The 26404-nt window shown below is 33.3% G+C and overlaps 2 protein-coding genes and 1 long non-coding RNA gene across 5 annotated transcripts; 2 read left to right on the plus strand and 1 right to left on the minus strand.

Annotated features, from left to right (window-relative positions):
- The first annotated feature begins 2342 nt into the window (after positions 1 to 2342).
- On the plus strand, positions 2343 to 4843 carry LOC130991818 ((-)-5-epieremophilene synthase STPS3-like). Its single transcript, XM_057916223.1, has 7 exons — positions 2343 to 2518; positions 2618 to 2888; positions 2981 to 3353; positions 3455 to 3673; positions 3770 to 3908; positions 4066 to 4311; positions 4396 to 4843. Exons 1-7 carry the CDS (start codon positions 2423 to 2425, stop codon positions 4687 to 4689), a joined length of 1638 nt encoding a protein of 545 aa, XP_057772206.1. The 5' UTR covers positions 2343 to 2422; the 3' UTR covers positions 4690 to 4843.
- Positions 4844 to 8221: 3378 nt separating this feature from the next.
- Positions 8222 to 22175, plus strand: LOC130991795 ((-)-5-epieremophilene synthase STPS2). Of its 3 annotated transcripts, none has more exons than XM_057916198.1 (7): positions 8222 to 8520; positions 8626 to 8896; positions 8984 to 9356; positions 9487 to 9705; positions 9823 to 9961; positions 10060 to 10305; positions 10390 to 10808. In XM_057916198.1, the coding sequence occupies exons 1-7, from the start codon at positions 8425 to 8427 to the stop codon at positions 10684 to 10686; spliced, it is 1641 nt and encodes a 546-aa protein (XP_057772181.1). In that variant the 5' UTR covers positions 8222 to 8424; the 3' UTR covers positions 10687 to 10808. The 3 variants fall into 3 exon arrangements, with proteins under 3 accessions (XP_057772181.1, XP_057772180.1, XP_057772179.1); XM_057916197.1 differs by lacking the exons at positions 8626 to 8896; positions 8984 to 9356; positions 9487 to 9705; ... (1 more) ...; positions 10060 to 10305; positions 10390 to 10808 and adding exons at positions 19995 to 20265; positions 20354 to 20726; positions 20857 to 21075; ... (1 more) ...; positions 21426 to 21671; positions 21756 to 22175 and having other exon boundaries at positions 8332 to 8520; XM_057916196.1 differs by lacking the exons at positions 8222 to 8520; positions 8626 to 8896; positions 8984 to 9356; ... (2 more) ...; positions 10060 to 10305; positions 10390 to 10808 and adding exons at positions 19709 to 19891; positions 19995 to 20265; positions 20354 to 20726; ... (2 more) ...; positions 21426 to 21671; positions 21756 to 22175.
- A 1133-nt stretch (positions 22176 to 23308) lies between these two features.
- LOC130991942 (uncharacterized) lies at positions 23309 to 25731 on the minus strand. The gene is made up of 3 exons (XR_009091195.1): positions 25463 to 25731; positions 24075 to 24132; positions 23309 to 23596 (listed from the first exon to the last, which is right to left on the minus strand). It is a non-coding gene; the product is annotated as an uncharacterized LOC130991942 (long non-coding RNA).
- Between the last annotated feature and the right edge of the window lie 673 nt (positions 25732 to 26404).

Here is a 26404-nt window from a genome sequence, read left to right on the forward strand (position 1 = left end):
AATTCTCTATGTGAATGTCTGAATTGCGAAAAATAATTTTTTTGTTAACTATGAGATTCGAATTCAGAACCATGAATTTCATCTAACAAGCTGATTAATCAACCGTAGATCTTGATTATATAAGAGCTGAAAATGATTCTTATGTTATATTTTAAGATGTATTTTTATTTTAGCATTCCCATATATAGGAGAGGGCTAAAATATAAACACTTTTTAAAATATAAAATACGAACTACCTAAAATGTATGAATTTTATATAAGGAAATGGTAGGTTATAAACACTCTTTAAATTTACAGTCTCCTTCTAAGTTCAAGATAGTTTCCTAGTCATACGAAGAGGAATTCGTTATGCAAAAGAAAAAGGGAAAAAAGAAAACTCCGCAATTTTTCATCTTACGAATCAAATTTATGACATTCGGCCATGCCAAACGAAAAGGTAAATTACTTCCCTCGTCCCATTGATCTTGTCCTGTTTTTCTTTTTGGACTGTTCCATTGATCTTATCTCATTTTTATATTTGGTAATGATTTTACACTGTAATAATATGGTTCCACATCTTTTACACACTTTTATTATATAATCTTCTTTAATAATCGTGCAAGCCTAATGAAACGAATGGAGTATATCAATAGTATGTCATGTTTTGCAAATTTATTAGGATTTAAACTTAGAACATGAAAAATGATAGAATCAAAGGGCTAATTATGTTTTCCGTTCACGGGGCTAATTATGTTTTCCGTTCACAACTTTTAACATTTTTTCAAAAAATGTCTTGAACTTTTATTTTTTATTAAAAAATTCTACAGTTTTTAACACTTTTAAAAAATATCTTAAATTTATGTTTGATGTTAAAAAAACCTTCTAACTTCCGGCATATATTCTTTAAAAAATTGTTTCGTTATACAAAATTCAGCGACATAATAATGAGTCATTTTATTAAATTTTAAAAAAATATTTTTTTCACCTCATCATGTAAACAACGTAGTTTAATTTAATAATCTGATAAGGTAGCTTATAATTTTGATGTCGAATTTATGCTCGTCTGTTCTCTCAAAAAAAAAAAAAAAAATTGATGTCGAATTTTGTACAGTGAGATTGGTTTTAGAAAATAGTAGAGGGAAGGGGGATCTGAATCGAATAGAAACGAAAGTCTGAGACCTTTTGTCCAGACGAACGTCACTATATTTTTTAAATATTTATTGTCATTAAAATTCCAATTATAAAGATGCATGAATTTGAATATTCAATTATAGATATTCTATTGTTTTGGAACTTTGGATAATGATCATATAGCACGCGCGCCAAGCAATAATTTTGCATTTCAATATATATATATAAATATGTATTTTTTTGAAAAGAATATATTATGAGAGGTATATAATCCCCATTCGTGTTCTACAATTACTAAAACGTGAATTGAAAAAGAATTAGAAAAAATAACAAAGTCAATCTTATTGTGGAAACATAAAATTATAGGGACTGAGATTCAGTGTACTACACTTTATGTTCTATTTTTATCTCACGTTCAATTTTATTTATTTCTTATAGATTTTTTCTCTTATTTAAAGTTTGTATGATTTAGTTTTATGGTGGGATTATTAATTAAGATTTATTCTATCTAATTAGGGTATATAATTATTTAATAATTTAATTTCACTTCTATTAAGATTTCGTTGTTGTCTAGATTATGCATATAATATTCTTATATACAGTATATAATTTTGAAATAAATTTTTTTAAAAAAATGATTCGGTGTTTGAAAAAAAACTGAAATAAAAATAAAATACAAATAATTTTTAGTGAAATGAAGGGAGTATATTTTTATTCTTTTTAATTTAAGAATAAGAGAGTAGTGGAGTTTGAAATCTGGACTTTGTTATTTATAGACAAAAGTTAAAAAAAAAAAGATTCGGTCTACAACCAAGGCATAAATCACAACCAGCAGACAAATAAAAAATGGAGTTGTTGCGGTCCCACCTCGTCCACTCCAAATTAATACTTTAAATATAACTAAAGAATAAGAGAGATCATAATCAGTGGTAAATTAAGAATCATTAATTCACAATAATCGTGACTATAGATGAATTCATCAACGTCACTCCCTAGTCTCTTTCCTAGAAAGCACACAGGTGATTAAAACAGAGAATAGTATGTCATATCACATCATCTGCCTTTACCAATTTGGTAGTATATTTTTGAACGGCGAAATATTATATACTATTCCAAAAAAAGAAAAAAAATATAAAATTCCACACAAAGCCTTGCGCGCCAAAGTTGGCTGCCATGCACAATTGAAAAGTCTGGCCCATCATTCCATTATAAATACAACTCTTCAGCCACTTCATTTCTCACTACACACTCATCTTCTTCTGCTTTCACCTCTCTGCAATATCTTCTTACCACACTAAATTCTCATTCAAAAATGGCTGCAACACAAGTAGAAATTCAGAGGCCCATCGCCAATTTCTCCCCAAGTTTGTGGGGCGATCAGTTCATCAAGAATGATTCTGGTGCTAAGGTACTTACACAATTTTTTACTATATTCGTTTTGGGGCATTCGTATTCACTATGATAATTAAGTATTAAAAAACAAGTTTGTTGTTTACTATTTAATTAGGCTGCGGAGAAACATTGCAAGGCAGTTGAAGAGTTGAAGAAGGAAGTTATGAATATGATAACTGCTGCTGGAAGCAATCTTGTTGAAGCGATGAACCTTATTGACACACTCGAACGCCTTGGCATTTCTTATCATTTTGAAAAGGAGATTGACCAAAAATTGCACCATTTTTTCAATCTGAATACAGATTACAGTGACGAGTCCTATGATTTGTACACTGTTTCTCTTCATTTCCGAGTATTCAGGCAACATGGCCACCGTATATCTTCTGGTATGTATAAATATATGCATATTTTTTTTAATGATCATTTTTTAGTATTGAATTTAATCAAAATACTAATTGATTTAGTATTGTTGAAGCAGATATTTTTGGTAGATGGATTGATGAGAACGGAAAATTCAAGGAAGGCCTTAAGAATGATGGCAAGGGTTTGCTAAGTCTGTACGAAGCGTCGTATCTGAGAACACGTGGAGAAACCATACTGGACGACGCGCTTGAATTTGCTACTGCCACTCTAAACTCCATAGCGCCACACCTTGAATCTCCTCTTAGCAAACAAGTGGTGCATGCCCTAATTCAACCCATGCACTATGGAAACCCAAGAATCGAAGCCCATAACTTTATCTCCATATATGAAGAATATCAAGAAAAGAATGAATTTCTGTTGAGGTTTGCCAAGTTGGATTATAACCTATTGCAAATGCTTCACAAGGAGGAGCTCCATGAAGTCTCAAGGTAACATACTAATACAAAACGTTCATGTTCACATGAGTACTGCTTCGCCTTAGTTACATGTATAAAGAATTAATGTGATCTTGTATATATATATGATGTAGGTGGTGGAAAGAATTGGACTTGGTGTCGAAACTTCCATATGCAAGAGACAGAGTGGTGGAGTGCTTCTTTTGGGCAATGGGAGTATACCACGAACCACAATATTCTCGTGCTCGTATCATGCTCACCAAAACCATCACTATGACCTCTATCATTGATGACACTTATGATGCCTATGGTGTCATTGAAGAACTTGACATTTTTACTGAGGCAATTGAGAGGTAAACCTAAACTTGCACTTTCTTTAATTTGCTACAATTAAGTATTCACTTCACCATTGGATCGAGCACAACTTGATGAATTTCATTTATCTTCAGGTGGAATATGGAAGAGATGAAAAAGCTACCCGAGTATATCAAGCCATTCTACAAAGCTCTTTTGGAACTGTATGAGCAATTTGAAGAAGAATTGGCTGAGGAAGGAAGATCCTACGCAGCACACTATGCCATAGAATCTGTACGACTAATTCAAGCATTAACTGTTACTTACTACTTAAAAAGATTTTTCAAAAATTTCATGATCTTCAACATCTTTCATATATATGTATGCATGAATTAATTGTTGTTTATTTTTCAAAAATTAATTGACAATATTATTTATTTTTCAAATATAGCTTAAAGAACTGGTGAGGAGCTACCATGTTGAGGCAAAGTGGTTTATACAAGGATATTTACCACCATTTGAGGAGTACCTAAAGAATGCACTCATCACCTGCACTTACTGTTACCACACAACCACGTCGTTGTTGGGAGTCGAATCCGCCGTCGAGGAAGACTTTCAATGGCTAGCCAAGAAGCCCAAAATGCTCGTAGCAGGGCTCCTCATTTGCCGAGTCATTGATGACATAGCTACTTATGAGGTATGGAATAATATTGAGCAAATTAATTAGATCATATATTTCTCAATAGAGAATTGTTGAAATAATTTTACCAACAATTTTCAGGTGGAAAAGGAGAGAGGTCAGAGTGCTACTGGCATTGAATCTTACATGAGGGATAATAACGCAACAATAGAAGAAGCGGTGGCTAAATTCTTCGAGATAGCAACAGATGCGTGGAAGGATATAAATGAGGAGTGTCTGATGCCATCTCCTTATTCAAGAGATGTATTGATGAGAATCTTGAATCTTGAACGCATCATAGATGTTACTTACAAAGGCAACGAAGATGGCTATACCCAACCTGAGAAAGTTTTGAAGCCACACATCATTGCTTTGTTCGTGGATCCTATTAATTAAGATCATAGATCTAAGTTTTTAATCAGTTTCATGTTGTACTAGTTAAATAAGGCCATCCTTTTTCTTTTCCTTTTTTGTTTAGTACCATATGGTCTTTACGTGTTTTGTGTGCATATGAGAAGATCAGATAATGCCAACATTCTTTCCTAATTAATTGCTTTGCTCCCTTTTTCTTCTTCCCGATTCTCTTATATTTTTTATATTTTTATTTCAAAATTTTCCATTGTATGTTAATTAATTATATGGATAATATCTATGATATTAGTGATATAATATTCAAATATACGTATACGCATATCGTAAATTAATTGATAACACTGTATGTCTATTATTCCTATTTCATATATATGATCTAATGATAATAATGTAATATTGTATATTTTATCTATTTACACTGCATGTCTATTATTCCTATTTCATATGAATCTAATGATAATAGTGTAATATTGTATATTTTATTCATAATAAATATAATACATTAAAAATTAATTCATATTTCATCATTAATTAGTGGTATACCTAATACATATATATCTATTATATACTATTTAATTTAAGAACAATAACATTATATTATATTATACTCCCTCCGTTTGCAATATCGTTTTCACATTATGGACAACACGAATTTTAAGAAAATGATGAATAGTAGTTGATAATACTGGTATTGGTGTGAGTGGAGTTTGGATCTCACTATAAATATGTAAAGAAAAATAAAGTGTTATGTGGACTCTATTGCTATAAATGAAAGTTGAAATAATACTGTAGACAGACTACAATGACAAAAGTGAAAACGACATCGTCGTAGATGAAGAGAGTATTATATTATATTACATTTGTAAGATATATAATAATCATTAAAATTAAGTTATATTCGTATTTATCATAATTGAGCATTGTAATTTTGTACCTTTAAAATTAATATTTTAAACACTTATTTAAGAAAAGTAAATATACAGAGGACACTCAACTAATTTTCAATATACAATAATATTTTATATGTATAAATCTATGCAGCCACGTTGTGGCCACCCACACACTAGTATAATAAGAAAAATCTTGATTTATTTAATTTATTTTTTAAAATAAAAATAGGATTTAGTTATTTTACTATATTCTCTACATTGTACTTATTTTTTTTTGCATTTTTTTTTTAATTTATTTTTTAATAAAAAAAAGTTACTAAAAAATTACAAAAAAATAATTACAAAGTAGAGAATATGATAAAAATAACCAAATCTTAATTTTATTTTATAAAATAAATTAAATTATTTTTTATTTAGGTAAATTGTGGGTGGCAACAATTTGGCTGTTTAACATTACTCATTTTATATACAATTGATCAACAAAATATTCGAGTAGTAATATAATTATTGAAATATTGTGAAACTTATAAATGTCATTAAATAACATTGTGACAATATTTATGAGTGGGTAGCTATTATGCACGTCATAAAAATAAAGCATGCCATAAAATTTAGTGACATCTGAAGTATATAAGGTGTAGTTATTTTTATGACATATGAAAATATATATAGTTATTGTTTATAACAATGTATTTATAATTAGTTATTATAAAAATAATTATATTATTAATAATAAATTAAAAACAAAAAAACAAATGTAAAATGTAAAAGTTAACAATAAATTAAAGTGAGCGAGAGAGAAGAATATATCGGGACAAATTTAATTACGCCTTGATCATTATCATATTTACATTTTTAGTTGTATCTATTATATAAAAAATAAAAGTTTTATGATTTAATAAACTCTAACTAACATCTATAAAAATAAAAGTGCAAATTTAAGTGAAACACTAGAGATACTAAAGACTAAAGAGCGACATAAATAAACCCAAATAATTGTGGTGGTTCATTGGAGAATTATCCGTGTTTTAGACAATAAGTGCTCGTTTGATTCAAGTAAACGAATGGAAATGGAATGAAATCAAATAAATGTATTTGATTTCAATAACCATTACTTTTATTGAGTGTTTGGTTTAACAATGGAAAGAAATAATCTATAAGGGATTCCCTTTCTTTTGATTCCCCTCTATTTTAAGGGGTAATAAATTGGGTGATTGGGTTACCCTCAAGTAAGGGTAATGATTATCTCATTACCCAAACCAAACAACAAGTAATTGATTCAATTACTTGATTCTCTTTCTAACCTCTAAAAATACTCAACTAAACATGGGCTAAAACATGATTTTTAAGTGGTTTACTTCAAATTCTGTACTAGATAAACGTTAAGGCTAGGTCCAAATTCATAATATATGATATTATAAATTGAGGTTGTGATTATAGACTGGTGAAGTCTTATTTAATTTTGAGATATTTTTGTCTGCATCCTGAGCTCATATGAGCCCAAAAACTATGGTATATATTATAAGGCATATATTATATATTAAAAACTATGTTGAAAGTTTGGTCTAGCTAGTTCGAAACTTGACGGCTTGACAAAAGTAAAATATATTCTGAATTTTCATGCAGGCTTGTTTGAATTCTTATCAAACTTTATCTTCAATTTTATATGGTGATCTAATATATTGATACATCTGCCTCATGTTTACCACATAAAAATGGTGCAAATAAGTTGATGATATTCACGTTGATATTATTATATTTACATACATATAAGTTGAAATAAATAATTAAATATCAAATAATTTCGAAGCATATACACCATTAATAAATAATTAAATATCAAATATAATAATATATTACTTTAAAATAAGTATTTATTTTTTAAAAAATAAAATTTCCCGTGCACAGCACAAACGCAAATATTCATAGTAATATACAAATATTCATTGGAATGTGATTATAATAAGGATTGCATTTTTCGTGACAAATTACTCTTCATAGTAATATACAAATATTCATTGAACGTGATTATATTAAGAATTATTGCATTTTTCGTGACAAATTACTCTTCCTAGTAATATATTGGATTAATAAATTATACTCCCTCCGTTTCACCATGAGTGAGACCCTTTTTTTGGACACGAAATTAAGAAAAGTGTATTTTATGTGTAGGTGAAAAAATGAAAAGATGTTTAAAGGGTAAAAAACTTTTACAAAAAAAAAGTCTCATTTATAGTGGAACACCCAAAATAAAAAAAAGTCTCACTTATAGTGAGACGGAGGGACATTTAACATGAGTACTATATTTTGTAGTCCAACTTTGACCCGTAGTAAATTTATGGACTCACTATTTAAAAATTATAAAAGTACCATATAGTTATTTGTTAGATTTTTGAAGAATTCAATATAAGTTTAATGTTTTTATTGTACTAATATCTTATCTGATAAAACTATAGTATTATTTAATTAAGGAGGCACACCACCTAGCTCTTTCCTAGAAAACAGTAGAAAAACTTTCGCACATAATTCTTCTAATCATTAGTCATATTTAGTATACATTCAACATAAGTCTCACTGATCTGTCCTGCTCATTCAGTGAATGGGGCATGTATTTAAATTTTAATAATAATATAAATAAAAGTATGATTGAAAAATATTACTATATTCCTAATAGTCGTAGCTAAAGCAATAGCCAAAGTCGGCTCCCGCAAGAAGCTGAAATTTCTGACCCACCCACTGCTGTTTTAACTAATATAAATAGGGCTCTGCAGCCCTTCATTCTTCACTGCAAAATTAATCAGCTTCTGCTTTGAGCTCTTTGCAATACTTAGCCCCCCAAAAAAAAAGTTTCCCAAATTCTCATACAAAAATGGCTGCCGCACAAGCAGAAATTCAGAGGCCGATCGCCAATTTCTCCCCAAGTTTGTGGGGCGATCAGTTCATCAAGAATGATTCTGATGCTAAGGTACATTCATCTTTCTTCACTGTATTCTCAAAATTTATTTAACGTATATATGTTCATATAAACTCGGATTAATTTTTCAAAACACGTTCATTGTTTACTGTTTAGGCTGCGGAGAAACATTTCAAGGCAGTTGAAGAGTTGAAGAAGGAAGTTATGAATATGATAACTGCTGCTGAAAGCAATCTTGTTGAATCCATGAACCTTATTGACACACTTGAACGCCTTGGCATTTCTTATCACTTTGAAAAGGAGATTGACCAAAAATTGCACCATTTTTTCAGTCTAAATACAGATTATAGTGATGAGTCCTATGATTTGTACACTGTTTCTCTTCATTTCCGATTATTCAGGCAACATGGCCACCGTATTTCTTCTGGTATGTATATATATGCATTTTTTCAAAAATCATTTTTTATTATTGAATTTAATCTAAATACTAATTGACATAGTATTGTTGAAGCAGATATTTTTGGTAGATGGATTGATGAGAACGGAAAATTCAAGGAAGGCCTCAAGAATGATGGCAAGGGTTTGCTAAGTCTGTATGAAGCGTCGTATCTGAGAACACGTGGAGAAACCATATTGGACGACGCGCTTGAATTTGCTACTGCCACTCTCAACTCCATAGCGCCACACCTCGAATCTCCTCTTAGCAAACAAGTGGTGCATGCCCTAATTCAACCCATGCACTATGGAAATCCAAGAATCGAAGCGCATAACTTCATCTCCATCTATGAAGAGAATCAAGACAAGAATGAGTTTCTCTTGAAGTTTGCCAAATTGGACTACAATCTTTTGCAAATGCTTCACAAGGAGGAACTCCATGAAGTCTCGAGGTAACATATTATGATATATATTTATAAAATTAAGTTTCCTGTTGACATGAGTGCATCACTTATATATTACATATAAATATAGAGAATTTTATTCATTGATTAATTAATATTTGATGCTGTATATGTGTAGGTGGTGGAAAGAATTGGACCTAGTCTCCAAACTTCCTTATGCAAGAGATAGAGTGGTGGAGTGTTTCTTTTGGGCAATGGGAGTATACCACGAGCCACAATATTCTCGTGCTCGTATCATGCTCACCAAAACCATCACTATGACCTCTATCATTGATGACACTTATGATGCTTATGGTGTCATTGAAGAACTTGACATTTTTACTGAGGCAATTGAGAGGTAAACTTAAAATTAGACTTTCTTTGCAACATATTTTCATGCATGTTACGTATGATATTTCACTTCACCATGTCTTGGATATGCAAGCACAATTTGATCAACTAATTTTTGCTTCAGGTGGAATATTGAAGAGATGGATAGACTCCCTGAGTATGTTAAGCCATTCTACAAAGCTCTTTTAGAACTCTATGAGCAATTCGAAGAAGAATTGGCTGAGGAAGGAAGATCCTATGCAGCACACTATGCCATAGAATCGGTATGAGTTCAAGCATATACTAATTCTTCTATTATAATTATAAAATATCTCGACGTTAAATTATATTGATACTAGTATTATTTATCTTTCAAATAAAGCTTAAAGAATTGGTGAGAAGCTACCACGTTGAGGCAAAGTGGTTTATACAAGGATATTTACCACCATTTGAAGAGTACCTAAAGAATGCACTCATCACCTGCACTTACTGCTACCACACAACGACGTCGTTGTTGGGAGTCGAATCCGCCGTCGAGGAAGACTTTCAATGGCTAGCCAAGAAACCCAAAATGCTTGTAGCAGGTCTCCTCATTTGCCGAGTCATTGATGACATTGCTACTTATGAGGTATGAAATAGTATTGAGCAAATTAATTAGATCATATATTTCTCAATAGAGAATTCTTGAAATAATTTTACCAACAATTTTCAGGTGGAAAAGGAGAGAGGTCAGAGTGCTACTGGCATTGAATCTTACATGAGAGACAATAACGCAACAATAGAAGAAGCGGTGGCAAAATTCTTCGAAATAGCAACAGATGCGTGGAAGGATATAAATGAGGAGTGTCTGATGCCATCTCCTTATTCGAGGGATGTTTTGATGAGAATCTTGAATCTTGAACGCATCATAGATGTTACTTACAAAGGCAACGAAGATGGATACACTCAACCTGAGAAGGTTTTGAAGCCACACATCATTGCTTTGTTCGTGGATCCTATCAAGATGTAGGCGTTTAATTCATCTTGTATTAAAAGTTAATAAGCCCATTTTTTTTCCCTCTTAATTACTATTCTTGTTTGTTCCGATGGGGTTATCAGAAAATTTAATAACACCGATATCGTTTCATTTTATTTACTTTGGCTAGGCTAGCTGATCTTTCGCTCTTGACTAGAGGCATGATTTTGAGTAATATAATCCATAATTAGGGTATATAATTTTCTATGATTTCAATTTTTAATAATAAATACTTTTTGGATTCATTATATAATAATTGTGTATTTTCTTTTTCTTTTTTGAGAATATATAATTGTGTATTTTCATAATTTTTTTTATATAAAATAGTGAAATCAATGGCATATATGATACCAAAATTATGAGATAGATGATCTAGCTCATTGGAAATTAATGTTCAAGTAAAGTATTCAACCTTATATACAACATCACATCGGTCAAGCATATGTAGCTAGAATTCGGGTGTAATAAAAAAAAAATTGCCAATGAGGTCTAGCTCAAGACTCTCATTTGAAAGGAATCTTGAATTTAATATCGGCTACGCGTGCGATGTAGTATTTCGTGTAGTGTAAAGGTCTTACGTTTAATTCCGCTTGCGTGCAGTGTAGAGGTGCCGCATGTGTGCGGTACTGTAGTGGATTAATTAATAGTAATATATATATATATATATATATATATATATATAATAATAATAATATAACTCATGTAATTCAAAAAAGTGTTTTAACATTTGGGTTTAATTCAATGTTAGGAATATTAATTATACGCATATAGAACTTGGATGTTTCTTTTCTACTATCATTATTTCTAGGTCCTTTCAATTAGTATGATTAGTTGAACTTAAAACTTTAAAAGAAGAGTTCGATAGAAAGACGTGAAGTTAGGATTTATTTTTTCTCTCTCTAGATTCTATAATATTGTTAATATTATCCACAGGTGGAAAACAAGGATGAAGACGATTCTCCTCTAATTAATAAGTAGGGGTTTGAATCATCTGGAAAGATCAGTGTGTGTGTGCACGTATGATTTTTTATTTTTTTAATAAAATATTATAAAAAATGAGTGATGAATTTTATAAATCTTATGACTATATTAATTACTGAAATATAAAGATTTAAAATAAAGATCTATTTTATTATCTTTTTGACCTCTTGTGGAGCAAGTAGCTACTGTTGCTGCATTTGTTGACTCGACTCGGAAAACATAGGACAGTTGGTGAGAAGAATTAAAAAATGATTTGATATAAATAAATTTAAACATATATTGTCTATATATACATGGAAGTATATTTTGGTGGCCATGTAAGTCTAGCCGTCTAGATAGAAACCTAATTAAGAATGTAAAGGGAAAAAAATTGGCATACATATAAATTATTCCATCAAAGCAACCCCAAAATCTAGTTTATTATATCTATATTAATCTGTCTTCATGTTTTGCAATAGATAGGATTCAAAACAACAGTCAATACCTAATGCTGGATCTACTCAATATTGTATTAGTATTTTACATCTAGGTAGAAAACAACTGAATCTAGTCATTATTATTTAGAATTTAATATGTCTATTCCAACTTCAGCAGCAAAAAATTGGACTATCTATCGCTATCAGGATCGTGCATCATCTAAAAATAAATCTTTTGGTCTATGCACCAGTCAAACCACGTGCAGGCATATAATTCTTGTAGAATTTTTTTTTTTGATCAGTAAAGTTAAACTTTTATTGAAAGAAAAGGGATCAAGGCATCAGGAATGCCAATCAAAACAATAAAACAAGTTTGAAGTCTTTGGAACACCAAGAAGTAAAAGGAATTCCTAACTCCACTATTTTGTAGGCCTCGTTCCAACTCCAAAGTCTCCCCTTAATTTGTAATACAAGTCTATCAATATCCCAAGCCTTGTCCTGAAAACGATTACCATTCCTGCTTTTTCAGAGCAACCACACTGTTCCAACCCACAAAGCTTTAAGCAGTCTTCTTTCTCTCTTCTTTTTTCCAGCCGCAATGAAAGAAATGAAGTGTTGAAAGATACCTCTCGGATTTGCCGTTTTGATGTCGAGCCATTGAAAGATCTGGTCCCACACCGCCGCTGCTTTCGGACAATGGAGGAACAGGTGTTCCGTCGTTTCCTCACTAGAAACACATGCATTGCACCATCTCTCCTCCACGCTGATCTGGACATTTCTTCTACTCAAATTATCACATGTTGCCAATCTGTTTCTAAGACATCTCCATGCCGTCACCTTGGCTTTATTTGGTGTTGGGGCCTTCCAAACCTTTGCCATCTCCAAAGGTAAAACTTGTTGCTCCATTCTTGTTTTTGCCACAATTTCATATGCCGACTTGATTGTGAAGCATCCATCTGTTGTCGCCTTCCAGTTCCATCCGTCTGTTACACCTACACAAGGAACAAAATCAGCAATCACCAACCGGAGATCCTCCTCAAGCCCTTTCTCCCTCTCCCTTAACTCCATCCTCCACTCCAACCTCCATACCCACGACCCTCCCTCCCAAAACCCGCTTTCACCAACCAGCCTTTTCTTGTTTAGGCTCAAATTATACAATCTCGGAAACACAAACTTAAGGGGTTTGTCTACCACCCACACATCCTCCCAGAAGCTGATCTCAAGCCCATCCCCAATTCTTCGCCTCAAATTATTGATGAACCACCGATCTCTCCTTCCTCCTCCCTTATCTACAATTTTTTGCCACCACCCTTTCTGTCCACCTCTTCCCGCCACCGAACATTCTCCCCCTTCCCCCCACACTAGCTCCCCATAAAGCGATTTGATCACCCTTACCCACAGAGCTTTCCCCTCCCCCAAAAACCTCCAGAGCCACTTACTTAACAGCACCTGATTAAACCAATCAATATTCCGAAACCCCAGACCACCTGAATCCTTGTTGAGGCACAAGGCATTCCACTTAAACCAGGTGATACCGCACGTCTGTGTACCTCCTCCCCACAAAAATTTTGAGAACAGTGAATTAAGTACCTTAATCACCGCTTTAGGTATGAAAGCGAGGGATAATTGATAGACCGGGATGGATTGCAACACCGACTTGACTAGAGTAATTCGTCCTGCCAGCGAAAGATGTCTCTTCTTCCAGCTTGCCACTTTGTTTGAAACTTTTTCAACCAAAAACTTCCAATCTCCAACACCATTGCTGCGCCCCCCCACTTTAGTACCCAAGTAGTTGCACGGAAAGGATCCGATCTTGCACATGAGGAGCGATGCCCATCTCCTCTCAACTGCGTCATCCACTCCCACTGTCAGAAGACAACTTTTGTCAAAATTTACCGCTAAACCCGAGACAAACTGGAAGAGAATCAGGAGTTTCTTCACGCTCTCCATATTTCTGTCATCTGCCTCCAACAAGAAGATAGTATCGTCCGCGTACTGCAGATGTGAAATGGGCACTTTATCCTTGCCAATCTTCGCCGGAACCAGGAGCTGCCTCTCCGCTGCTCTTTCAATGAACTCGTTGAGGCCTTCTGCCACGATAAGGAAAAGGAAATGTGACAACGGGTCACCCTGTCTCAAACCTCTCTCCATTTTGAAGTCTTCCGTCGATGACCCGTTCACCAATACACTTGCCGTTCCAGATTCCAGACTCCCTTTAATCCACTTCCTCCAAAGTCCGTCAAAGTTAAGTCGATTGAGAAGCATATCCAAGAAATCTCATTGCACAGAGTCGTATGCTTTTGCGAAGTCAATCTTGAAGAAAATACGGCCCACTCTCTTCTTTTTTGCCTAAAAAATAGCTTCATTCAGGATAACCACCCCATCCAGGATGAAGCGACCCTTGACAAACGCACTTTGATTATCAGAAATGATCGACCCCATAACCCTCTTCAATCTGTCAGCCAGGATTTTAGCCACAATTTTATACAAGCTGGTGATAAGAGAAATTGGGCGAAAATCATCGATCGACCCAGCCCCTTCTTTCTTCGGAATCAAAACAATAAAAGAGGCGTTACCACCTTTCGGTATGTTCCCATTTTCGTGAAATTCCTTCAAAACCTGGAGTAAGTCCTCTTTAACCACGTGCCACGCCGCTCTCCAGAATGTGAAGTTAAATCCATCGGGTCCCGGACTCTTGTCTCCACAACAGCTCCACACTGCTTCTTTAATCTCGTCCAGATGAAAATCCCTGATCAGCCAATGCCTCTCTTCATTTGAAATTCTCCTCCTCATGAAGTCCAAGGGGAAATCAGGCATCTGTCGTTCTTTCCTTTTGAAAAAAGCTTCAAAATGATTTCTCACTCTTGCTTTAACCTCTTCCAGTTTAGATATCCACGAGTTTTCAAAGAGCATTCCGCCAATCTCGTTTTTAATCCGTCTCCCACGAATTGCCCTATGGAAAAAACCCGAATTTGTGTCTCCTTCTTTGAGCCATTTGAGTTTTGTTTTCTGTTGCAGCATCATCTGCTTATTCTTGAGTTGAAGGGAGAGCAGGGCTTGAATCTCATTTCTCCTAATCACCTCTGATTCTTCAAGACCTCTCTGCTCGTCCACCTTATCCTTCTCTTGAAGTTCCTTCTGAAGTTCTTGAATTTTGTAGTCAATGTCACCGAAAGAAGTCCGATTCCACACCTTCAAGGCCTCTTTAACTTTCTTCAATTTCTCCTTAACCACAAAAAAACTCCATCCCCCCACATTAGTCACCGTCCACACCTGCTTGACCATCTCCTCGAACTCCGAATGATTCACCCATGCATTGAGGAATCGAAAAGGTCTTGGTCCCCAATCTTCCGATCTTGTAGTGAGAATAATCGGACAATGATCCGAAATTGAACGTTGAAGTCCTCGTGCCGACGTCCCTTCCCAAACAGCCAGCCAATTCTCATTAACGAGGAAATGATCAATCTTACTCTTGCACTTTCCATTTGGTTTGTACCAGGTAAATTTCCGACCTTGAGTTTTAATTTCCTCCAGATCGTTCCCCCGGATAAATTCTTCAAAACTTCTTGCATCAGCCACTCCAAACGCCTCCCCACTGCCCACACGTTCATCCCTCCTCCTAACTGAGTTAAAGTCTCCCAAGATACAGACACTCCTATCCGTATTTTGTTCCACAATTGAGCTTAAGGCATCCCACAAGATCCGCTTTTCCCCTGAGCCGACTGGTGCGTACACATTGATGATGCAACATAAGATATCACCCTCCTTTTACCTACCATTCACCACCACCGCCCCCGGTAAATCCCACGTACTAGAGGCTTCAAACACCTCCCTATTCCACAAGCAAACAATTCCTCCAGCCCTTCCCTCCGAATTCCTAATCGCTATGTCTGTATAATTAGACCCCCACCAAGATTTACAGAACAAGTCCCTAAACACCTCCATCTTTGTCTCCTGTAAGCAACAAAAATCGATCTTCTGCCCTTTCACCAAATCAGTAACATCTCTCTGCTTCGCAACACTCCCCAAGCCCCAAATGTTATAAGATAACAAATTCATTAAACATTCCTCAAAATACTCCCAGCATTTTCGCAAGAAAGAAAATTACCTTGCACCTCAATCTGTCGAGCAACATCTTCGTCTGGAATTCGACTTGACAGCCCGATCTTCTTTCCAAAATCCCAGATCTGTTGACCTGAACTTTGCTCCCCAATTGTCGTCTCCTGCCCTTCTTCGTTCTCCCCCTCTCTTTCCTGCTCTGCCACTTCCTCCCCCCTTCCATCAATTGGCTCTAAATCTGAAATGAAGTGTTCCCATTTCTCTTTCTCCCTGTTTCTATTCTTTTTCTTTTCTCTCCCTTTTTTTCCTTTTGAATTTCGATCCCCACACCTTTTACTTTTGTTTGAACAACTTCCTTCCTCGTAGCTGAAAATCGGCGGCTCATTCCTTTCGATTCTTGTAGAAAATGATGATAAAGATTCATTAAAAGTATTTTTACGTAATATATGAAGAAATTATAACATAATCTGTCCATCCATAAAAAAATTACCACAATTTTTTTCGATCCATTCACAAAAAAAATTGTCACTTTTATTTATAATAGTAGAATCTATACAACTTCACTCACAATTAAAGTACAGTCCTTACTCCACTAATGGGGTTACATGATAGCTTACATGATAGCCTACTTTATTATGGGGGACCACATGGTGTAAAGATGCTGCAGTGGGGTTACATGATAGCTTACATGATAGAATTAGTTTTGATTTTTATGCTTTTTACTTAAATTTAATTGCTCAAATTTAAATAACACATTTGACTAATAATTAAAATGAGGAAGAAGAAGAATAAATAGAAGAAAAAGAAGAAAAAATAAATAAATAAATAAAAAAATTTGAAACAGTCAAAATCGAATATTTATTTTTTTTTAAAAAGGCGCGTGCATTGCACGCGCCTTACACTATTGAGAAAATGGGCTACACGATAGAACGTGTAGCCCTCGTGTAAGGTGCTCCCGCAATGGTTACACGATAGCACATTTACACGATAGGGCTATCGTGTAAGGGCTATCGTGTAACCATTGCGGATGCTCTAATAATTCAACTCACATTTTAGTAAAACTTGTATATATAGTCCATAATGTTATATTTGTGAACAAAAGAAGTACTATTTTTAATTATTTTTTCTTACTAACGTTCCAATATAAATTGCTGACAAAGTTTTAATTTGGTGAGAACATCCCCAGGCGAAAATGTATCATGAGAACTACATGTAAATTAAATTTATTAATGTTAATTATAATTTATTAATCATAATTATAAAGTATTCCCTCCGTCCCGTGAATCTTGACACGTTTTCCTTTTTGGGTCGTCCCACGAATCTTGACACGTTTCCTTTTTGGGCAATAATTATTACCTTCTCTCTTCTACTTTATCACCTTTATTATATTCTCTCTCATACTTTATCACTTTTATTACCTTCTATCTCCTACTTTATCAATTTTATACTTTATTAATTACACAGTTAAAACACTAATCTACAACTCTTTAATTCTTGTGTCGAACCCAAACATGTCAAGACTCGCGGGACGGAGGGAGCATGTGATTTTCTCACATTCTCGTGGATAAGAAAACCTGAGACGACGGCAAATGGGGTCAAAGGGAGTCTGGGCCCAACCTAAATTCTTTGAAAAAAAAAAAGAGAAAGGTCTTCTTGTAATGTGGCTCTTGACTCTTGAGAGTTGTATACAAAGGCACATGAGCAGACAAATTCAAATAGATTTGCTGTTCCGGTCCCACTTTCCCTTCATTTCCAAATTTCTTTCTAGACTCGAAGAATTAGCTCAAGTAACAAAAATGAGACATTAAAGTCTTTTTTTCTTAAGAATGCAGTACTCCCACTGTCTCCCACCGTCCCACAAATCTTGAGTCATTTTTCTTTTTCGATCGTTTCATGAATCTTAAGTCATTTTCTTATATAGCAAAAAAAGTCTCTTTTATTCATCTTTTCGCCTACCACACTTAACACGCTAATTACTACTTCCTCCGTCCCATTGGGCTTGTCCCATTTGGTTTCGGCACGGTTATTAAGGAGAATATTAGTAGTGTTAAGTGTGTAGATAAAGTAGGAGAGAGAAGGAGAAAGAATGTGATAAAGTGATAAAGTAGGAGGGTTATTTATAGAAATGAGATAAGATGGTGGGACAAACAAAAAAGGAATACGGGACAAGATCAATGGGACGGAGGAAGTATTTTTTTTAATTTTCGTGCCGAAAAAATTTGACTCATGATTGGCGGGACTGAGAGAGTAGTATTTTTTTTATGTTAATAAATTTATTATAAAAAGTAAGAGATAAAAAGATTTTTCCAATTTTCTACAAAATGAGGGATAAATTTATCTATTCAAGTTCTATAACACTATTTATCTGGTTATTTAGTTTAGTTTAAACTAGCTTAATTAGTTTTTTTTTTTTGAGACCTTAATTAGTTGTTGATTTGTGAGTAAATTGATTAATTTATATATATACATACATAGGGAAGGGCTAAAATAAGAATCATTTCCAGCCCTTAGATCATCAAGATCTACGGTTGATTCGTAATCCTGTTTATGGTCCTGAGTTCGAATCCCAAAGGTAGCAAAAATTTATTTTTCACAATTCATACCTTTATACAGCGAATTCATACGTGTTCTACATAAAATTCATACATTAAAAATTGCTCTTATTTCTTATTTTAAGATGTGCTCTCATGGTAGCCCACCCCTACATGCATATCCACGATATGATATATATAGTATATCTTATATCTAAAAAACTTATTTTAAGGTCAGTCGTCAGTTTGATGTAAATTAGCTAGTCTATTATTTTTTGATAAAAAAAAAAGAAGATGATTTTTTATAACAAGGTACCAGAGGTACCAAAAAAGGAATTAGAAGAGGGTGGTGACCAAATCATTGGAACACCAATCAGAAAAATGAAGCTCCTTTGAAAGGAAATTAGCTAGCTATTATTTTAGATCAACCAATCGATTTCAAATTATTTTCGATTAGATTTAACCGATTTTTTTTAGCAATTATTTTTCAATTTTCAAACTAGTTCACCTGACCATGTAGTTTACGACAAAAAAAAAATAACATATACAAAATTCTTTGATAAGAAATTCTTGTAAACAAAAAATTGACCGTGTTTTTTTCTCGATGAAGACATGACTTGATCTTGTATTAATTAAATATAAAAAGGGTGTGTCATTCTAGCTACTATCTTACATATTTCTCCTAAAGAATTACTACTATCATTTTTTAACCTTTATGTTAATTTATTGTTTGTACACGCATATGATATTATTATTAAATTCAAATGAAAACTTAATCATTTTTTATTAATCAAACTAATCAACTCGGCCTACCGTAATTTTTTTTGGAGGCCGCAAGCCTCTTTCCTAGAAAACACACAAGTTAAGAAAAGAACATAGAATAGAAAATAATTCGATCGTTAGTCATAGTTAGTATACTGCATGAGTTTCTCACTCATCTATCTTACAAATCAAGCAATGGCCAAAGTTGGCTGCCGCGCACAAATTGAAAAGTCTGGCCCATCATTCCATTATAAATACAACTCTTCAGCCACTTCATTTCTCACTGCACACTCATCTTCTTCTGCTTTCACCTCTCTGCAATATCTTCTTACCACACTAAATTCTCATTCAACAATGGCTACAACACAAGCAGAAATTCAGCGGCCCATCGCCAATTTCTCCCCAAGTTTGTGGGGCGATCAGTTCATCAAGAATGATTCTGGTGCTAAGGTACTTGCACAATTTTTTACTATATTTGTTTTGGGCCATTCGTATATATTCACTATGATAATTAAGTATTAAAAAACAAGTTTGTTGTTTACTGTTTAATTAGGCTGCGGAGAAACATTGCAAGGCAGTTGAAGAGTTGAAGAAGGAAGTTATGAATATGATAACTGCTGGTGGAAGCAATCTTGTTGAAGCGATGAACCTTATTGACACACTCGAACGCCTTGGCATTTCTTATCACTTTGAAAAGGAGATTGACCAAAAATTGAACCATTTTTTCAATCTAAATACAGATTATAGTGATGAGTCCTATGATTTGTACACTGTTTCTCTTCATTTCCGATTATTCAGGCAACATGGCCACCGTATTTCTTCTGGTATGTATATACATCTGTTTTTTAATGATCATTATTTAATATTGAATTTAATGAAAATACTAATTGATATAGTATTGTTTTGAAACAGATATTTTTGGTAGATGGATCGATGAGAGCGGCAAATTCAAGGAAGGCCTTAAGACTGATGGCAAGGGTTTGCTAAGTCTGTATGAAGCCTCGTATCTGAGAACACGTGGAGAAACCATATTGGACGACGCTCTTGAATTTGCTACTGCCACTCTCAACTCCATAGCGCCACACCTTGAATCTCCTCTTAGCAAACAAGTGGTGCATGCCCTAATTCAACCCTTGCACTATGGAAATCCAAGAATCGAAGCGCATAACTTCATCTCCATCTATGAAGAGAATCAAGACAAGAATGAGTTTCTCTTGAAGTTTGCCAAATTGGACTACAATCTTTTGCAAATGCTTCACAAGGAGGAACTCCATGAAGTCTCGAGGTAACATATTATGATATATATTTATACAATTAAGGTTCCTGTTGACATGAGTGCATCGCTTATATATTACATATAAATATAGAGAATTTTATTCATTGATTAATTAATATTTGATGCTGTATATGTGTAGGTGGTGGAAAGAGTTGGACCTAGTGTCGAAACTTCCTTATGCAAGGGATAGAGTGGTGGAGTGTTTCTTTTGGGCAATGGGAGTGTACCACGAGCCACAATATTCTCGTGCTCGTATCATGCTCACTAAAACCATCACTATGACCTCTATCATTGATGACACTTATGATGCTTATGGTGTCATTGAAGAACTCGACATTTTCACAGAGGCAATTGAGAGGTAAACTTAAAATTAGACTTTCTTTGCAACATATTTTCGTGTTACGTATGATATTTCACTTCACCATGTCTTGGATATGCAAGCACAATTTGATCAACTAATTTTTGCTTCAGGTGGAATATTGAAGAGATGGATAGACTCCCTGAGTATGTTAAGCCATTCTACAAAGCTCTTTTAGAACTCTATGAGCAATTCGAAGAAGAATTGGCTGAGGAAGGAAGATCCTATGCAGCACACTATGCCATAGAATCGGTATGAGTTCAAGCATATACTAATTCTTCTATTATATTTATAAAATATCTCGACATTCAATTATATTGATACTAGTATTATTTATCTTTCAAATATAGCTTAAAGAATTGGTGAGAAGCTACCACGTTGAGGCAAAGTGGTTTATACAAGGATATTTACCACCATTTGAGGAGTACCTAAAGAATGCACTCATCACCTGCACTTACTGCTACCACACAACGACGTCGTTGTTGGGAGTCGAATCCGCCGTCGAGGAAGACTTTCAATGGCTAGCCAAGAAACCCAAAATGCTTGTAGCAGGTCTCCTCATTTGCCGAGTCATTGATGACATAGCTACTTATGAGGTATGGAATAATATTGAGCAAATTAATTAGATCATATATTTCTCAATAGAGAATTGTTGAAATAATTTTACCAACAATTTTCAGGTGGAAAAGGAGAGAGGTCAGAGTGCTACTGGCATTGAATCTTACATGAGGGATAATAATGCAACAATAGAAGAAGCGGTGGCAAAATTCTTCGAAATAGCAACAGATGCGTGGAAGGATATAAATGAGGAGTGTCTGATGCCATCTCCTTATTCGAGGGATGTTTTGATGAGAATCTTGAATCTTGAACGCATCATAGATGTTACTTACAAAGGCAACGAAGATGGATACACTCAACCTGAGAAGGTTTTGAAGCCACACATCATTGCTTTGTTCGTGGATCCTATCAAGATGTAGGCGTTTAATTCATCTTGTATTAAAAGTTAATAAGCCCATTTTTTTTCCCTCTTAATTCCTATTCTTGTTTGTTCCGATGGGGTTTATCAGAAAATTTAATAACACCTATATCGTTTCATTTTATTTACTTTGGCTGGTCTTCTTTCGCTCTTGACTAGAGGCATGACTTTGAGTTATATAATCCATAATTAGGGTATATAATTTTTTAAGATTTCAATTTTTAATAATAAATACTTTTTGGATTCATTATATAATAATTGTGTATTTTCTTTTTCTTTTTTGAGAATATATAATTGTGTATTTTCATAATTTTTTTTTATATAAAATAGTGAAATCAATGGCATATATGATACCAAAATTGTGAGATAGATGATCTAGCTCATTGGAAATTAATGTTCAAGTAAAGTATTCAACCTTATATACAACATCACATCGGTCAAGCATATGTAGCTAGAATTCGGGTGTAATAAAAAAAAAATTAATATTGCTCAAGACTCTCATTTGCGAGGAATCTTGAGTTTAATATCGGCTACGCGTGCGATGTAGTATTTCGTGTAGTGTAAAGGTCTTACGTTTAATTCCGCTTGCATGCAGTGTAGAGGTGCCGCATGTGTGCGGTACTGTAGTGGATTAATTAATAGTAATATATATATATATATATAATAATAATAATAATAATAATAATAATAATAATAATAATAATAATAATAATAATAATAATAATAATAATAATAATAATAATAATAATATAACTCATGTAATTCAAAAAAAATGTTTTAACATTTGGGTTTAATTCAATGTTAGGAATATTAATTATACGCATATAGAACTTGGATGTTTCTTTTCTACTATCATTATTTCTAGGTCCTTTCAATTAGTATGATTAGTTGAACTCTATGTTGCATAGGTACGGAGGTACGGATGCGGGGGCGATACGATATGAATACGGGGATACGAATTTTTAAAAATTATAGGGTGCGATTCGGCAAGGATATATACATCTAATTATTAAAATTTTATGATATATAATGCTTATAAAATATATACAATTTAAATTTTCTTAAATTTATTATATGAAATTTACATTTTATTTTACCCAAAAGTTAAGCATTTTCAATTATATAAGTTAATTGAGCAACAATATTGTCACAGCCCGGCCTAAGCTAGTGTAGAATTAAGCCGGGGAAAGGTGTGACTGGGAAAGGAAGTAAGAAAATGCAAAAGAAAAGAGCTTTAAATAATAATAATGAACCCTCTTTAACGATGAATTACTTTAATATTGGATAACCATAAGCAATCACTTTTAAAACTCATGAGTAGACAACTTACAATACACAACGACAAGTTGTCTAACTTTCAAGTGATATAATTCTCAAAGCTATTGATTTAAAATATGTACAACACATCAACAAAGTAGAATAGACTGAGTGTTGCAGCGGAATAATTCATGTGGATTACATGTATGAAGACATGGAATCCTGAGCCTAATTTAATATACTCTGAAGGCTTTGCTCTGCTTGCTTCCATCTACATCACAGCTTAACCTGCATATTTAGAAACATACGCAGGGCTGAGTACCAAAAAGCACTCAGTGGTTACATGCCTAAATAACTTTAAACTTGCTCTTAGAGCTATATATTGAACTTGCCATCTCAAGCATCACACATGGGTTTTATTTAAATAACCTGTGCATGCAAAACTATAAAACTTCTCTATAATCATCATAACATCATATACGTCTGCTGACAATTAACATGTATGTACCATATCTACGCATCATATAACTCTGAGTGTTGAGAAGTAGGCCTCCTTCTCAAACACGATGACAAGCTAACTCAAAGGTTAACTGTCAACTCTGTGTACACAAATCCTGACTCGCTCAGGACCCGAATTCGTTCTTCTATGTAGATGGTATCATACAAATCTCAAACATTGGCAAGTCAATAATTTGAAAATAAATGCATACACTCAAACTTCATATAATAAAGTATGCATCTTTACTTCTTGAGTTAGTAAGCCCACCTGATACGCTTAATGAAATAGAAATCCTTGCTTGTTCATTCTACACTGCCACTCGAACCTTCATTATAATAAGGTTCCCAGGTAAGATTGGATAATAAGTAAGTAAATAGAAAGTAAATCCTGAATGAAACTTCTATCACTTGAAAGTTACATCCTCTAATCTGAGTATTCTACTTATATGGACTTAACTAACTAAAAGCAAAAAATAACATCATATCTCTTGGGATATCTCAAGTTGAAAAAGTAAGAGTAAACTAACCCATTCTATATAGATTAGCTTACAATTAATATCTAAAACATTAATTCAAGAATTGACCAATGACTTAAGCATAGTTTTACTCAACTATCCCAAGTAAGTAACTTCAAATATGTAATCATATATGAATCTCAACTTTGGAAAATCATATAAAATCAACCACTTCAAAGAAAAATATAAACCTCACTTCTTTAGAAAGCTATTAACGTCTATATTTCTCAGAAATTTACAAAAACACAATTTCTCAAGTGTATACGAAGTTATATGACCAAAAACAGAATTTGCCACTGAACTCTGCTGCTCCGTGCAGTACATTTCAGAAAATAGTTTGACACATCTAATGGTCTCGGATTTAGCTGAAATTTTGCAGAAACGTACTACTCATGCTGAAGTTATTACTGTAAAAATTTCAACTCATTTGGACTATGGGAACATCATTAAAATCATCCCCCAAGACACTGCTCTGCCAAGTTAAAAACTGACATCAATGTATTCTTTGTTTCAATTCAACATATAACTCATACTTTGGCCAAATAAAATGTGTAGACTCAAATACACGATCATAATACATACTAGAATGCTTTAACTTCAAACTTAACTCATGTTTAACACAACAAAGCCAACAAGTTACAACATAACAATTCTTATAACAATTTTCCACACATTAGGGCTGTTCTAATTTCCATATATTTGATAAAATCACATCATAATATATCTACATCCATCAATAAATAGCATATAAACCTTCTTATCTCAAAAGCCCCAATTTTCATTAAACTAACAAACTCAATCTCACATCCTATATGGTGTAAACTCGTAATTTACTCATATATGACATAATTCCAACTCAAGAACACATATATGAGTCCAATTATTCAAGAACATAATCAGAACTCTCAACCTCAAACCTAGGGTTCATACTAACTTCAGCAAAATTAAAATCAAGTAAGAATTAACACAATTAGCCACCATAACCATGCTTAGGATCATCAAAAACTTAATATATCTCAATATTAAGATCATACTTCAACTCTAGCATAAAACTCCCAAATTTTCGAAAACCCTAGAATTAAAAGAACAAATTTTCTTCAAGCTAAAATCGCAGAGATAACAGAGGATCAAAGAAATTCACCTTTATTATCAAAGTATTGCAGCTACTATATGAAATTTCTCTCCGAATTGAACTTGAAGGAAGAAAATGGTGATTCTGCTTTTGGGGGAAAAACTCGACAGTATCAGCTAGAAGAAGGAAAAATGATTTCTTCCTCAGTTCTAATAACATGCGTAGTTATCCTTCTTTTGTTTTTGGGAATTGTGCATTAAAAATCTTATAAAACCCATTTGTTATCATGTAATTAGGAACCCAATTTGGTGGCCACTGTTACTCGGCCCATTTGGGAAAAAGAGAGATATTAGTATATATATATATATATAATATAATGGAATTCTAAATTAAAAATTTAATAGTGGAAAAATCTATAATGAAATAATAATAAATCTCATACTCTAAAAATAAACAAATATTCACATACTATTCCCACTATTAATTTAGTAGTTGATCTTGATTACTAAATCAATAGACTCATTAGTAAGAAATACTCAATAATTAAATAACATCTGTCACTACAATTAATCGAACAATAAGTCGACTATTAATATTTCGTATTTATCACCAATCTCATCTCTGAAAATAATAAAATAATCCCTTTAACTAGGAATTATAAACTTGCTTCCAAGAATGAAAATAATAAAGAATGCAAGAATACTTAATTATTCAAATTATGCAATCACTGAATTAAAAGCTCAAGGTATTATAATAATATCTCATCTCATCTCAGTGATTCTACTTCTCTTTCTTCTTTTAGATAAAAAAAAATAGAAAATAAATTAATGATACATACTAGTGAAAATGCCGGGTGTTACAAATATAACGATTCAAATATTATTAGTCCAATATATAAGTCATAACTGAAACTAAAATTATCAAAATAACCTTGTGTAGGCCTTTCGTGCATGAGATACGTGAATTTCGCCTATGGAATTTGCGAATCCAGTTTATTTTTATAAATTATTT

Source organism: Salvia miltiorrhiza, chromosome 7, assembly GCF_028751815.1.
Source record: "Salvia miltiorrhiza cultivar Shanhuang (shh) chromosome 7, IMPLAD_Smil_shh, whole genome shotgun sequence".
In the NCBI taxonomy this organism is placed as follows: Eukaryota; Viridiplantae; Streptophyta; class Magnoliopsida; order Lamiales; family Lamiaceae; genus Salvia; species Salvia miltiorrhiza.